This window comes from Pocillopora verrucosa, chromosome 5 (assembly GCF_036669915.1).
Source record: "Pocillopora verrucosa isolate sample1 chromosome 5, ASM3666991v2, whole genome shotgun sequence".
NCBI lineage: Eukaryota > Metazoa > Cnidaria > Anthozoa > Scleractinia > Pocilloporidae > Pocillopora > Pocillopora verrucosa.
Genome location: NC_089316.1, coordinates 22,457,279 through 22,471,776, shown reverse-complemented (window position 1 = coordinate 22,471,776; position 14,498 = coordinate 22,457,279). Strand labels below are relative to the sequence as shown.

General features: G+C 37.8%; 1 protein-coding gene across 1 annotated transcript; it reads left to right on the top strand.

Annotated features, from left to right (window-relative positions):
* The first annotated feature begins 1,403 nt into the window (after positions 1 to 1,403).
* On the top strand, positions 1,404 to 14,494 carry LOC131770582 (ras-related GTP-binding protein C). The gene is given in 18 exon segments (XM_066167687.1): positions 1,404 to 1,467; positions 1,569 to 1,633; positions 3,074 to 3,148; positions 3,859 to 3,953; positions 5,399 to 5,430; positions 5,638 to 5,739; positions 6,507 to 6,563; positions 7,322 to 7,403; positions 8,060 to 8,148; positions 8,150 to 8,165; positions 8,753 to 8,794; positions 8,797 to 8,825; positions 9,764 to 9,828; positions 10,268 to 10,345; positions 10,939 to 11,037; positions 11,988 to 12,037; positions 12,829 to 12,873; positions 13,626 to 14,494. Coding segments are annotated over 18 exon segments (1,161 nt in total). The 5' UTR covers positions 1,404 to 1,461; the 3' UTR covers positions 13,760 to 14,494.
* Positions 14,495 to 14,498: the final 4 nt, after the last annotated feature.

Below are 14,498 nucleotides of genomic sequence, written 5' to 3'. Positions count from 1 at the left end.
TATAATAAGAATAAGCATGCCAAATGAGTACTCATGGTCCTTGATTCGAAAGGCTACGCATGCTCAGTTACCGATCTTGGCGAATTTCTATTCCATTACGTAATGTTTTGCCATAAAGAAAATAGGTATCTTTTAAGTAAAATTTATCGTGTTTCCTTCGGTGAAATTTCGTATGATTTGTTGGACCATTAAGCATATTTGTGTCCTTCCTAGTGCCTATAAATAAAAAAAATTAATGGGCCCAAATTTGAGATAGAGGAAAAAAAGACAAAGTTGCAAACAGAGGGAAAACTGCCTTTGTAACCCCTATTTTTTGGGGGCTTTTAAATGATCGGCAGGACAATTTTCACTACTTGCGGAAATTTTGAGAGATTTCACCGAAGAAAATTGAAGAAAATCAAAGGCAAAACCCAATTGTCATTGGCGAGCGCCTCCCTTCGTGGAGCCTTGGCTTAATAACTTACATTATTTTCTTAATATTTACTACAGCAAACGATAGTCCAAACCTTACTCATTGGCTTTTGATAGCTTTCAATTACATAGAAAAGCGAAAACGTAGAAAATTTTCTGGAAAAAAAAGTACGCTGGCGCACGCGCCAACGTTGAGCAAAAACCATCCGGAGCCACCTAAAATAAACAAATTAAAATGAATTAATTAACAATTAATTAATTAAAATAATTAATTAAAGCGAAAATTGGACAGTCTCACTCCCAGTCTTCTCTCTCTTTTCTTTCTCGTTACGGCTGTCTGCTGTTTTCGGGAGTTCTTTCAAATTCTAGACAAATTTCTAGGTAGGGGCAGGAAAGTCAAAGTTTTTCGCCACCTGAATACTTACCAGGCAGAATATAATTTTATTTGAGAGTGTTAGTGTTCTTAATCTCATACCCAGATCCTATCGTTTAATTCTAATTGAAATGGCGTGGAAGGTCTGGGCACGAGACCATATTGATACTTAAGTTCCCCCCCGAAGCTAGAGAGGATGATGGGAAGCTGAGAGACATTTCAAAAACTTGGTATAAGCTGGGGATGCCACTTGTCTGTATAGCAAAAATCTTGCATCCATATTAAGTTACCATCTATTTGCTTTTCCTTTTTTTGTTTTATCTCAATCAGATATATGTATTAGGGAGTCGACGCCCCTGCAGCCCGTCGTTAAACATTTTTCTTCCGCCTGTGATGGGGTATTTGATTACTAGTCCGTATTTCAGACCAAATTTCGATAAGTTATCTACTTCATACTAACATTGGGTCCGCAGTCCGAAGTCCAGAATCCACCTATATATTTTTACTACCGACTTAGCGAAGAACGCTTCGTGCACTGTCGGAAGAATTCCGCTGAATCGTGATACTTTCGACACCGGAAGCTTGTTTGAACGTGACTGACCGTCACATGACCATAGGAAAATTTTACTCGTGAGGAACCGCACTCGAGATTCGTGCTGAAGAAGGTTTCCTCTAAGATGACGGTATACACATGTGAATTAGTCTCATTTAATACCCATGATGGTTATTTGGAGAGATAAATTAACGAACTTTCTTATTTTTACTTCCTACATGGGGTAAACAGTCGTACGAGGATGATGAAAACTTTGGAAGTTACAGCGTGGTTGGTTCATTTCCCAAAGATTTCGGGTAAGTTCTCAGTCTGTATCGATTGAACCTGTGTCACAGTGGACGATAGAAAGTGCAAGTTGTCTTTTTTCAACACAGCTAAGAGGTACCATTTCGTTTCCGCGATTAAGTTTTGTTTTAACGTTCAATAGCCATGGAAATATGAAGTCTAAGCGTAAAACAGTTTCTGACGAGCCAAGCCGGTGTACAACTGTACACAATTTCTTAGTTTTCTCGACGTTTTCGAATGTTTATTCTTCGCTGGAAAAATTGCAAAGGCTACTTTTCTTAACTTACTCTCGAATTGTTGGACAATTGGAGTAACCCTAGTGTTCCATGGCTCATAACGCGATGATTTGTGCAATATCTGTAATTCTTTGTTATCACATGAAATTCATGGCGAGGGTTTTGAAGCAATATCATTGATCAAGTAAACTGAAATGGTTTGTACATGGTAAATAAAATTGCTCAGCTCTAGATGTATCGTGACCTAAACTGCATGCGAGTGACATTGATCACATTGTGAAATAAATGGGATTATGTCACTGAACAATTAATAGATATATATACGAAAAAAGATGCCCACATAGGGTTAAAGGAATTTGTGGTGGAAAGTTGTGAGCTCCTTGAAGATCTTTTTGTCGATTCTCCTTACTGTCTGTTGAGGGGAATGTTTAAGAGCTAATTGGGAGAATTGCAAGCTAAATTTTGGGAGTTCAATTTAAAGAAAACACTTTTCATGAGCTTGAGTATAAATTTAACCTCCAACAGCAAATATCTAATGGTTAATTCTTGGCTGCAGCTTATTTCCTTGTTAATAAGCTATGAGAATTTGGTGTTAGATCAGGATAACAATTTCTGCCTGATAAGTTTGAGCATTCTCATTACCAGTTGCTGGATAATATATGGATATTGTGAGGAGAATTTATGCATTGATCACTTCTGAGAGTGAAAGGGGTTTAGTGAGTGGCTGTGCAGATTTGTTTAAGCAGCTGATATACAGGAAAATTGTTTGTCCAGACTCAATGCTTTCTATTTTGCACCCCACATGCAGAATGCCAATTCTATTACCACAGTGTAAACAACTCGTAATCTATTTCAGTAATAACATGATTTTGAGTGGTATTTGGTGTAAATAAGCACAAGCAGTGTTTTCAATTTAAATGACAACAAAATTGCATAAACCTGTAGGGCAAGTCCAATTTGTAGTCTTCGAAAAATGTACAAGTGCTTATTACATCTAATTAGACCTGAAATCATGTTATTACCTTTTAATAATATACATGAAAAAACATCACAGTCAAGAAAGAGAACATTTTAAAAGCATGCAGGATAAATTTTACTTTGCACTTGTGTTACATCTTTGTTCTCATGAGAATGCACTCATTTTCAGCCAATCAGAAGTGCTTAATTTTTTTTATGTATATTATTAAGTGAAAAATATCTTTATTTTGTGTTTAGGTATGGTCCAGAAGACCAGGATGAACTCTCAAGCAGTGACAACAAACCCAGGATTCTATTGCTGGGCCTTAGAAGGTGTGCAAATAACAAAGCTGTTGTAGTTTCAAGAGCAAAATGTTAGAAAATATAACTTAACCCTTTAACTCGCAAGATCTCATTAGCAATTCTCCTTACTGTCTGCTATACAATTCTCATGATGTTATTTTGGAGAATTTGATATTGAATCAACTGATAATCTCGTAACTGATATTTCTCTTTATTCTCATTACTTGTCTACTTAATGTTGTTTTTACTCAAAGGGTTAAGTACATGTACACCTGTATTCCTTCTCTGTCCCCCTGATGATCCTTTACACCCTAAGAGTGATGAGTGTCTTATTTCTTCTTACTGTATCACCCTGAATCACACATTAAGGTGAAATGTATTTACTTTATCATCTCAGTGGGAATCTTGAATCCTCAAATCCAATAAGCAAATTGCTCGCTTGTAACTGGTCCAGTTTTTTTCCTTTTCTTTACAATACAGAACAAGGTTTCAAATTTTTTTTAATGCCATTAGCTGCAAAGCATAGCAAATAAGGAAACTAGCAGAAAAAGACTGCATCCTGTCTTCAAGATCTTAGGAACAGTTTTATATTTTTCTATGTCCTCCTGCATTGTACATAACATATGTACCTGATTTGTGTTATAGTACAAGACACTTTGTTGACTCCCACTTAATTTTTTAAAATGACACTGTGTATCAGCTAATTGTAATTGATATCTCTGCTTTCAATTTTCTTGAAGGAGTGGCAAATCTTCCATCCAGAAAGTTGTTTTCCACAAGATGTCTCCAAATGAAACACTTTTCTTGGAAAGCACCAATAAAATAGTGAAAGATGGTATCCTTGAAAACAAAGGATGGTGTAACATTTTAGGTTACAACTGAAGTACAGAAGATTTCAAACTATCTAAAAAATAATTTACCAAAGGCAAAGTGAATAATTGTGTTGGTATAATTGCTCTTGATGTGCTTTCAAATTCTGTTATAGATTTGTTTTTTCTTGTTGAAACACATTGTAACATTCTGTGACAATTGTTTTGATAACTTGTATCTAGGTACATATAAGAAGCCAGTCTCCAGTAGAATTTAACAGGTTTATTCAATTTCATCAGCAAAAACTTTGTATCTTTCTTTGAAATTGTTTTGCCAAATTTAATAGAACTTCCTCTGCATTTCAGAAGAGTGTTTTCTCCTAAATAGCATTTATCGCTTCCTACGTAACATTGGCAAAACGTAAAGCAACCATTTTGACATTTAGCTCCTCTGCTATAATCACCTTGTGCAAGGTGATTATAGCAAGATATGATGCAGTCCTCAACCAATCACAGGGCAGGCATCTCTATAATCACAAGAGCAATTATGCATATAAAAGAACCTTAATTTAATACACAGAAGTGATTAATGTATAACCTCTCCTTACAATATCCCAACAGGTAATGAGAACATCTACATTTATCAGGTTGAAGTTGTTATCTTGAGTGGACACCCAAATTCTTGTTGCTACATGTAATCTACCAGACTAAGTGAATGTGTAACAGCTAAACAGGAGAATTGTCTTGTACTTTCTACTTTTAATATCCATATATTATCCAAACAAACAGGTTAATGAGAATACTCAAACTTATCAGGTAGAAGTTTTTATCTTGATCTGACACCAAAATCTCATAACTAATTCACAAGGAAATGTTTACCAGTTAGGGAGGAGAATTACCAATTGGGTCTTGAGAGTTTTAAAGGGTTAACATGATGATGTTCAACACTGGTTCAGCTGATGATACCAACATATTGCAGATAACCTTCAGCCATTTTCCTAAATAAAAATCTTAAGTTCTTAAACTTATTTTGTAGTCTTTATCCTCATTCATTCTTGCCCACAGTCCCTTCATGTATTATTTTGTTGATGTTAAGTAACCTCCCTTGCCTCCCATGGTGTCAAATACTCCATGGATTTCTCCAAATTGATAAAAGTATTTTAAGTGATTTGTTCTCAACCCTTTTACTCCATAACATCAGTATGCATATTCTCCATACTACTCTCTAGACATTTCCTGGGGTTCTGACAAGGAGAATTTGTTCATCAGTCAAGAGCTTCCTTGGGTGGTGATCATTTCCTTTATTCTCATGATATTAATGTGTGACTCAGGGGTGATATTGTAAGGAGAAATTAGATGCTGGTCACTTTTAGGGGTTATAGGGTTAAAATTGATTTATGTAGGAATATGGACCACAAAAAATTTTGTTTACTTGAAGCATATTTTTTTCCTTAACTTCATGATCCCTAAGACATATCAAATAGCTCCTTTGTGCAGTTCCAGGTATGTTATTTGTACTTTCTGTCTTGTATTCATGTTTTGGAAATATGGTATTTGAATAATTTTTAAGCAGTGTACTGCAATTGCCATAGGTTTACCAATGTAATCACACACAAACAGGATCTTTGTAAATCCCAAGCCTAAGTTTTACGTTGTGAAATGGTCCATCAAGTTCTCGTTTATCTCAATTTTTTTCTTCTTCTTGCATAGATTTGGGACTTTCCAGGCCAGATTGATTTTTTTGACCCAGCATTTGATTCAGAAGTGTTGTTTGGCCATTGTGGAGCTCTTGTTTTTGTTATAGATGCACAGGTATGTCTATGTTATTTATTATCCATGGAGGGGTATGTTGCAGATGAAAATCATTTGATTGATGTTGTAATTAAATCATGTAGGGAAGGGCACTTGTAGATCTTGGACTACCTGAGCTGCTGTGATCTTGAATGTCTGACATGATGATTGCATTAACTCAGGTTTTAAAAATGATGGACAGTCTGCAAAATATGATAATTTGGTTTCATCAGCTTAGTATTTTCAATTAGTCACTGGTATGTAAAGAGTTTCCAAAGCTGATGTTTTTCAGTGCTAGCCCTTTGATGAAGAATACGTTCTCTTCATGGCGGCCAATTCACATCAACCAGCTCCAAGTTGATGAAACCAAATCATCTTGTAATGCCCTCCACAGTCTCTTCAGAATTTTACCCCATTACTTGCCAGTAATCTTATGAATATGAGTGGAACATTTGAAGCTTAGTAACCACGCATTAGATCGGACAGGAAAATGGAAATGTTCCCACAGATAAGCCACACCCCCAATTTCTAGCGAGAATTTTTGGAAAAAGATGCAGCTTATCTGTGGGTTTTTACAGTATACTGCTCCTTTTCTGGACTACATTCATAGGAAAAATTTATTTACAAGACACTTCTACTGGTATTCAAACTATTTTATCTCTCTACCAGCCCCCACAATGACTTGATTTTTGCCTTGACGCCTTGTTTATGGTATCCCAAACAGCAAGGGCATTTTTTTTTCTTGATACCATTTTTTTCTCAGAATTAATTTTCTTGGTATATTTTAGGATGATTATATGGACGCCCTTGGAAAGCTCCATATGACTGTAACAAGAGCATACAAGGTAAGCTTGAGCATCAGTCACCATTTGAGAATGTTTTTATAATGTCCCTTTGACACTTATGATGAACTAGAAACAAATTTGTCCCCACTGTATCACCCTTGAACCACACACTAAGGTCATGAAAGGAGATGGCCAATCGCTAAAGAAACTCTTGATTGGTAAACAAATTCTCCTTGTCAGCACCAAGAATCTAATGTCTCCCAACAATGTCTGCCCTGAATCACACTTTAAGGTCACAAAAAATAGAGGATATGACCACTAGCTAATGAAGCTCTTGATTGGTAAACAAATTCTTCCTTGTCAGCACCAAGAATCTAATGTCTCCCAACAGTGTCTGCCCTGAATCCCACTTTAAGGTCACAAAAAATAGAGGATATGACCACTAGCTAATGAAGCTCTTGATTGATAAACAAATTCTCCTTGTCAGCACCTTAGGAAATGTATATAGAACAGTGTGGAGAATATGCTTACTGATGTTTGGGTGTAAAGGGATAAATGCATTGCGCCTACCATTGTGAGCATGTTGCTCTAGCTCCCAAGATTTGATTGTAAATTTTTCCCTCCAGCTGCTTCGCATTTCCTTGTAATATCATAACTAATTTACAAGGAAATGTGTAGCAGCTAGAGGGGACAAAAAAACAATCAGATCTTGGAAGTAAAAAGTTAAAGGTGTGAGCTTATATTTGTGTTTATGGGAATTTCACTGCAAAAGCAAGATCTACACGTATCGACAGGAATCCTTTCTTGAATCTCTCCAGGTCAATCCAAACATAAAGTTTGAAGTATTTATTCACAAAGTAGATGGATTGTCTGATGATCATAAAATTGGTAAGAGAGCTGGTTACTTCCTTCACAGTGCAGTGCTCCACAATGATCCCTGAATTTTTAAGTTAAAGTCGGCAAAGTTATGTTTATCAAATGGTGAGAGTGTCCACAAGTACATTTATATGTCCATGTGGGAGTGTGTTTTTATCAAAGAAATATCTGGTAAAAACTTTGAATCATTGTATTGTGTGGTAAGCTACACTTTCTTGTTTGCAACATACTGGTCAATTTAGCCTGCAGAGCAGTGCTGCAGTATTTTCTTGATAACTAAATTTTTTTTTTCTCAACGAAAACTATGGGCCCGCCATCTTGATTTTAAATGGCAGTGGAAAGAGGCTGGTGACGAGAAAAAAAATTTACAACAAGGGTGGTGGTCGACGGTCAAAAATAAGGAGAGGGGTGGAGGGTGGGGGATTGAAGATTACTGGTTTCTTTGATATTGTCTCTTCTGAGTCCTTGGTAAATGCTCTGCAATTTTGTATTTTTAACACAGAAAACTCAGCGTGATTATTCACCAAAGAGCGACAGATGACGCTTGCAGATGCAGGTTGGAAGGCCTTCACTTGACGGTAATTCAATTTTGGTTTGGACACGTAACGCCCGCCTTGCTTGATAGTGTTTCACACTTATGTAGACCAAATTAACGGTAATTATTGTAAACATAGCACTAGACTGACATTGTCGTGCTCTGCAATATGTAATCCGTTTGATTGGATTTTCCGTCTTATTTTACAGCTTTTACTTGACGACGTATATCGACTCACTCAATATTTGACGGTAAGGTAATATGGTGCTGATAGGAAAATAAATTTTTAGAGCTGTGATCATATACATGTATTGTACACAGAGTGATGCATGAGGCGTGCGCAGAAATTGAATGTCTCTTTGAGCGTTGTCAACTCGAGTTGAACACGCTATAAGAGAAATTAAATAACATATACTACAAGGAAACATGTTTTGTTAAGTTTATATACGTGCATAAACTTCGTATGCCTTTACTGACGTAAAAATTCGACAAGCGACCCTGGGATTGAGGAATGGTGAACCGCCTCGCCATTTCATTCATCCAACCTGACAGAGTGGAGCCTAAGGCGACGTGGACGTGTCAGTAGCTGATTGGCGATATCAAATCACAGAGTGAGTATTATCGTAATTTTTTCCACATGTGCTGCTGTTAAGGCTTTTCTCAGGGCTGGAAATCCTTGTAAAACATCGCATTTTATATAACAAAGTTTATGGAGTTCATGTGAAGGAACTGCTTTGACTGCTACAACTGTAAATCTTTACGGCATCACTTAAAACACAGGGTCACCAAGTTTATGATTTACTAATTGTTATCATGTTTGTCGTCTTTTCATTATCAGGCTTTTAGCAAAGTAGTCAAAAACTCGTCCCTCAACTTCCAACTTGGAGAACTTCTTGAATATTCTTATAACAGTAAGTACAGCGCCTCGGTTCAATAGTTGAAATAATTTGGTTTTAACAATTGAGTTGATAATGTAAAATTGGCCAACCGTAGAGAAATTGTACACGTGAAGCTGACGTTTCTTGCATTATTCAGCACTCCGTCTGAGTTTTGTTCTGTTTTGCTCTAACAGAGGGCAAAATGTCAGCTTTAGAAACTCTCTGCAATGGCCAATTTTCAACTCAGTCCCTAAAACCAACTCATCTTGTAATACTTCCACCGACATAGTACCATGGTATCTCTAGAAGCTTATCCTGAAGTTATCTCTAGACTCAAGTCTTATCATTTCATATGAGATAACTTGAAAAAAAAAAAAGTTAGTGAAATTACTTTAAACTGACTTGAAACAAATGGAGGGGTATTTTCTACATATATGTGTAGAATATACAGAGCATGTTGTATCTACAACATGCTCATTTCTAATAGAAAAAAAAATAGTGGTTCAGAGACTGCTTCTAGCAAATTCTGCCCTGTGATCCACATTATTTTGTTGTAGAAAAATTCAGAGTATTTCATCTTGGGAGTCTTGTCTGCGACTCTACGTCATCAGGCCAAATCATGTCGTATTGTTATCAGCTGCTCAACATTTCGCAATGTCTACTTCATTAGGGATTGAAATGCTAGAAGCCTCGATAGATCTTTTCCCCTTCCTATTTTTTCTTTTTGTTATTTCATTCTAATGAAATAATAGAGATGTAAAAAAACTTTGTGAAGATGGAAAAAAATGCGTGGCTTTGAAATGGCATCAAAATGTACAGAAGCATTTAAGCTACTACTACATATGTGCATTGAAATTCTCGTTTTTGAATTTCAACTCTGTAAGCGTTTTGTAACATTTAAAGTGCACATGTAGACACCATCTTTAATGTGAGATTTACTCTGTTTTTCTGTTTTGTTTTCCTTTTCCAAGAATTCAGGCATCGAGAAAGCCTTTCTGTTTGATGTTGTCAGCAAGATTTATGTGGCCACGGACAGGTAAGTGGCAAATGTCCGCGTTTATCTTACGCTGAACCATCGAGTAAGGTTTATGTATACGTATGTACAATTTAGGGTAGATTCCAACTATATGCAATGAATAGAGGACTTTTTCCCTAATTAACATAGCGTCATCTAACCATTAGGGGGGTTGGGAAAAATTCGAAGAAGTGATGCAACCCAGGGCACAGTCAAGGGTCGGGTTAATTTTATTAATTATTCCAACCGTTCTCATGTTTTGACAGGATGCGTAAACACGGAAATAAGTCGTCCACTCCGTGAATAAAATGAGTCTCCGAAAGCATAGAAATAGTGTTTACAAAATCTCGTGCACACTCGCTTGTGCAATGAGAGTGCGCTTACTGTCTTAATATTTGATAAATGTGGTTATTTTTATACTGTGGTCCTTGATTGTGTTGTGCTCGTTTCTTGTGCTTAGTTCACCGGTGGACATGCAGTCCTACGAGCTTTGTTGGGACATGATCGACGTTGTTATTGATATTTCCTGCATTTACGGGTAAGGAAGTCAACACTGATGTTTATTACACGTGCACTTTGCAGTGGGTTCTTGATTTCAGCTTGTGGATGAGGTCCTAAAGTAGAGGTTACTGGCGGTCTACCACCGCCTATAAGACTTCTCGCCTCCGCTTGTTTAGCATGCGAGTAGGATTCTCGTTTTGGATTTCGATGACGCTTCGGTCACCAATTACACCATCGGCAGCCGGTTGTGGAAAAAGTTATTGCAAACCTCTGCCAAAGTGTGTTAATTTACGTGTCGTTTGAGCCATTTAACTTATTGTTTGTGTATTAGGCGTGTTTAATGCAAATTTGCCCAGATTTGTCCAGTAAAAAACTCGGTGCAACTAAAAATCAATGCCCCTTGAATTAACGCTAGTTGAAGGAAAATTGGAAATTACTTCCCCAGGAAGAAATAAACGCGGAAGAGGCGCTTGAGTTTCAGAGTTAGAGAAAGCGACGTTTGCCTCCGGCTCGTACTTTACAAACTTTTCTCGTGTTCTCCCAACATCCCGCGTGTGTTATTACGCATGTAAACCGATAGACACTGCAGTCTGTTGCTTAAAAAGCATCAATCGTATTTGTCATCAACAGGTTAAGAGAGGAGGGAGATAGCAGTGCATATGACATGGAGTCTTCGTCGATCATCAAACTCAACAAATCGACTATTCTGTACCTTCGAGAGGTGAACAAGTAAGTGAGCGTTTCCATGGCGCAGAGTGGTCGTGCACCCTTAACTTAAGTATTGCATGACCCGTTAGTTTGTTTACTTCAGACTTCAGTCAGGTCGTGGCAGTCATCTGCTGTTTGATAGCTGGTTTGTCGTACTGCAATGTATATACTTATTGAATGAGGGAGAGGACCCAGCGGACGGGGCTAAAAGTCATGACGCACGAACCGAGCGCCAAACGTTTTCCCGTTCAGCCCGACCAAATTCAGTCAATAAGCACTTAATCATTTGACTTTAAGTGCAAAACATTTTTAAAAGTTTGTTTCAACCTGAATATAACGCACTTGCATGCAAAGAAGGGCGCGCACCAGACAACTTTACTTCTTCATTAAAAGCCGCTTTCCTTTTATTTCAACGAGTCAGAACGAGAACTCGTAATTCATTGAGAAGCGCGACTCATTTTGTCGTTTGTTATATTTTCAGTTTAAGAACGCAATTTTAATTCACGCCCTCGGAAAATGCAAAAGGGCCGTGAAAGTGCACGGCAGAACGGCTTTTTACCGGGCTGGCTCACGTTAACCCGCCCGTCCCTAACACGTCATCTCTTACTATGGTTTTTTTATGGGTTTACGCGCGCGGGGCTATACGTATCATAAGAGAAAACGAGATATGGCATGAAATACACCAGCTTTAAATTGCGGTTGAAATCACGCACTTGTTTTGAGCATATTCCGGGACAAAGAACCAACCATTATTTGCCTCGCACAATGAAGGCTCTTAAGCTCTGTTAGAAGTAGCGCCTAACTCATATTTGAGTTGCATGGGGTAGGCCTTTTTTTTCTGCAGTTTCGGTAATTGAAGTTTAACTGCGAGTAACGTTTCTAATGATGAATTAGGCCACATTTTTGTCAGTTATTACGGTCATCTTTCATTATATTCAGAAACAATTCAAGTTTAATGATTTCTTCACAGGATTCCTTGCCCTTGTCTGCATTCTAAGAGAAGACAACTTCGAGAAAAAAGGTCAGTGTACAGCGTGCAATGTAGCTAAATGAATGTTGTACATTTTCAGTTTTGAGAGCGACTAATTCTGGAACAAATGCTGAACAACCCTTTTTCTCGCATATATTGCTATTGTTTTCGATTAATACCTGAAAATTTCGTAACCGTTTACCACCTAACATCAGTAAGCATATTCTCCGTTCTATTTTCTCGGGACATTTCTTAAGTTGCGTAACAAGAAGAATTTGTTAGATAATCAATAGTGTCTTTATATTGATGATCATGTCCTTTTATTCTCGTGATATTTTGAGGAGAAGATGGATGTTAGTCCTTCTAAAGGGTCAAAGGTTTAAAGATACGTGTTATAGTCTTAAATAAATTAACTGCAAACGTAACCTGGAAGTTTATTGAAGTTCCTTTTTTTTTGGTGTGATATTATATCAAGTTGCTTGTGGAATGCTTTTACGACTTGTTCTGATGCTATATACAAGATGTCAGCCAGCTGCTTTCGCTACATTTAGCTTTTCAAAGAGGACTGAACACACCTCGGTCGCTATATCAGTGTGTGAGTAGTCCTTCATGATCAGCGCTTCCGCACATGTGTTTCTTCGCCTGCGGGAAATTACGAGGTCTTTAAAATTACGAGTCAGCGAAGGGTCCGTCAGGTGTTTAGCAATGATTATTTTTAGTGGCCAGATCCCCGGCAAACTTCTCCTCGACTCGTCTCCAATCTTTCCCAAGGGTGAGAAACGCGTGTCTTGAGGGCGCTAATAATGAAAGTCAGCTCCAACATTTCTTATGATTTGTCGTAGGTCTGATAGACTACAACTTCTACTGCTTCCGTCAAGCCATCAGTGGAGGTATTTGAGATTTGTTTCATGTACAGCTCTTAAAGTGAAAAGGATATATCGAAAGACCTAAACAAGAATAACCACTATGGCCAAGAGATAATGAACAGAATGAGTGTTCTCATGAGAACTCAGGTTAAAAACAGGCAAACTGTTAAATGCGCGGGAAAACGCGGGTGACCAAAACCATGATTAGTTTTTGGACCAATCGCAGGGCAAGGTTTAGAACGGTTCAAACGGTGCGCGGAGATGTTTTGTTTCATTTGTTGTACTAAATATTTTTCACTGATGTTTCCTGTTCTTCTTCTCCGCTCACACCTAAGTTGTTCTTGGCGCGATTTGCGCAAATCTAGGTTTGTACAGGGTTTATAGGCAGTAAACCCACGGTTTGTGCTGATTGGGTTTCGAGCGATCAGGGCTCAGGCTCAGGCCCAGGTCTCTTTTCGCTCATTGCCGATGAACACTCATCCTCAGGGGAACCGAATACTGTCGTTGCAATAGTAGTTTAAATTTGTTTCTCTTTTTTGTTTTGTTTGTCTTTGTTTTGTTTTATTTGCTGTTTTTTTTTTTATTTGCTGGTTTTGGTTTTTGTTTTGTCTGTCGATTTTTGGTTTTCAATCAATCAGACGTTAGACACAGTAGGAAGGCAGTTCTTCCCTGTTGAACTTTTCTAAACCTTGACCTTGTATACCATCTGACTTTATGTTCTCGAATTAGTCTTACTGATCAATTAAATTGTTGAAATGTTGTTTCCTTTCGTCAGGTGTTTGAAGTCAAACGCCAGATGAGGTCTGTGTCAGATACTGGCTCCCAGTCCCCTTCAGCCGCGTACTCAAACGGCAGCGCAATCCCCGCTCTGGATCATGAAAGAAATGACAACGCTGTAGTAGTGTAGCGCAGGCTCAAATGTGCTGTTTTGCATTGTATTCAGTAAGACAAAAGCGTCGCTGTACTTGTGAGGGAGATTGTCTCTTACTTTAACAGGTCTTTCATCTCTAGAATATGAAACAGCTTTCGCTGTCAGTTTTTGTCAAGTTGACTGATCGTAGTTCTCAAAATGCTAATAATGTGATCGTTGTAATCGTGAACCGTGTCGAGTCTTGCGTGGTACTGTATACCGTAGACTTGACGCTGTTATAATTGTCTCGTTTTGTTTTCGTTCTTGTTTGTCAGGGTTGTTGTATAGTTGTATGTTTGAGGCAGTTTGAAAAGCCAAACAAAACAAAAACATAGGCAACGGGAGAAAAAAAAAGTAAATATAAATATGTTTTACCAAAGCCGGGCTTATTTCAACCTTGCTTTCCGATAATTTTTCACTCCCAAATTTCCAAGGTCTCTCCTCCGCAAGTTAATAAAACCAACGTTACGTGACGGACTTAGCACGAGCCAAGAGTGTAGCGTGACAAGTTTAGAACCGACGATGAGCGGACCGCCTGTTTTGGCAAGGAGTTAATATGAAGTAGGAAGCGGTCAGGTGATTTAGTTCGTGAACCGGGCAGGTCTCTCAATTAATGAGAATTGTGAACTAATTGTAAATAAGTAATTAAGAGGACCATGTGTTTCTGAAAAGGAGAAGTTTGATTGGCATTCGATAACAAATCGTTGCAAATAAAGAATAACTTTCCCTCGATTTT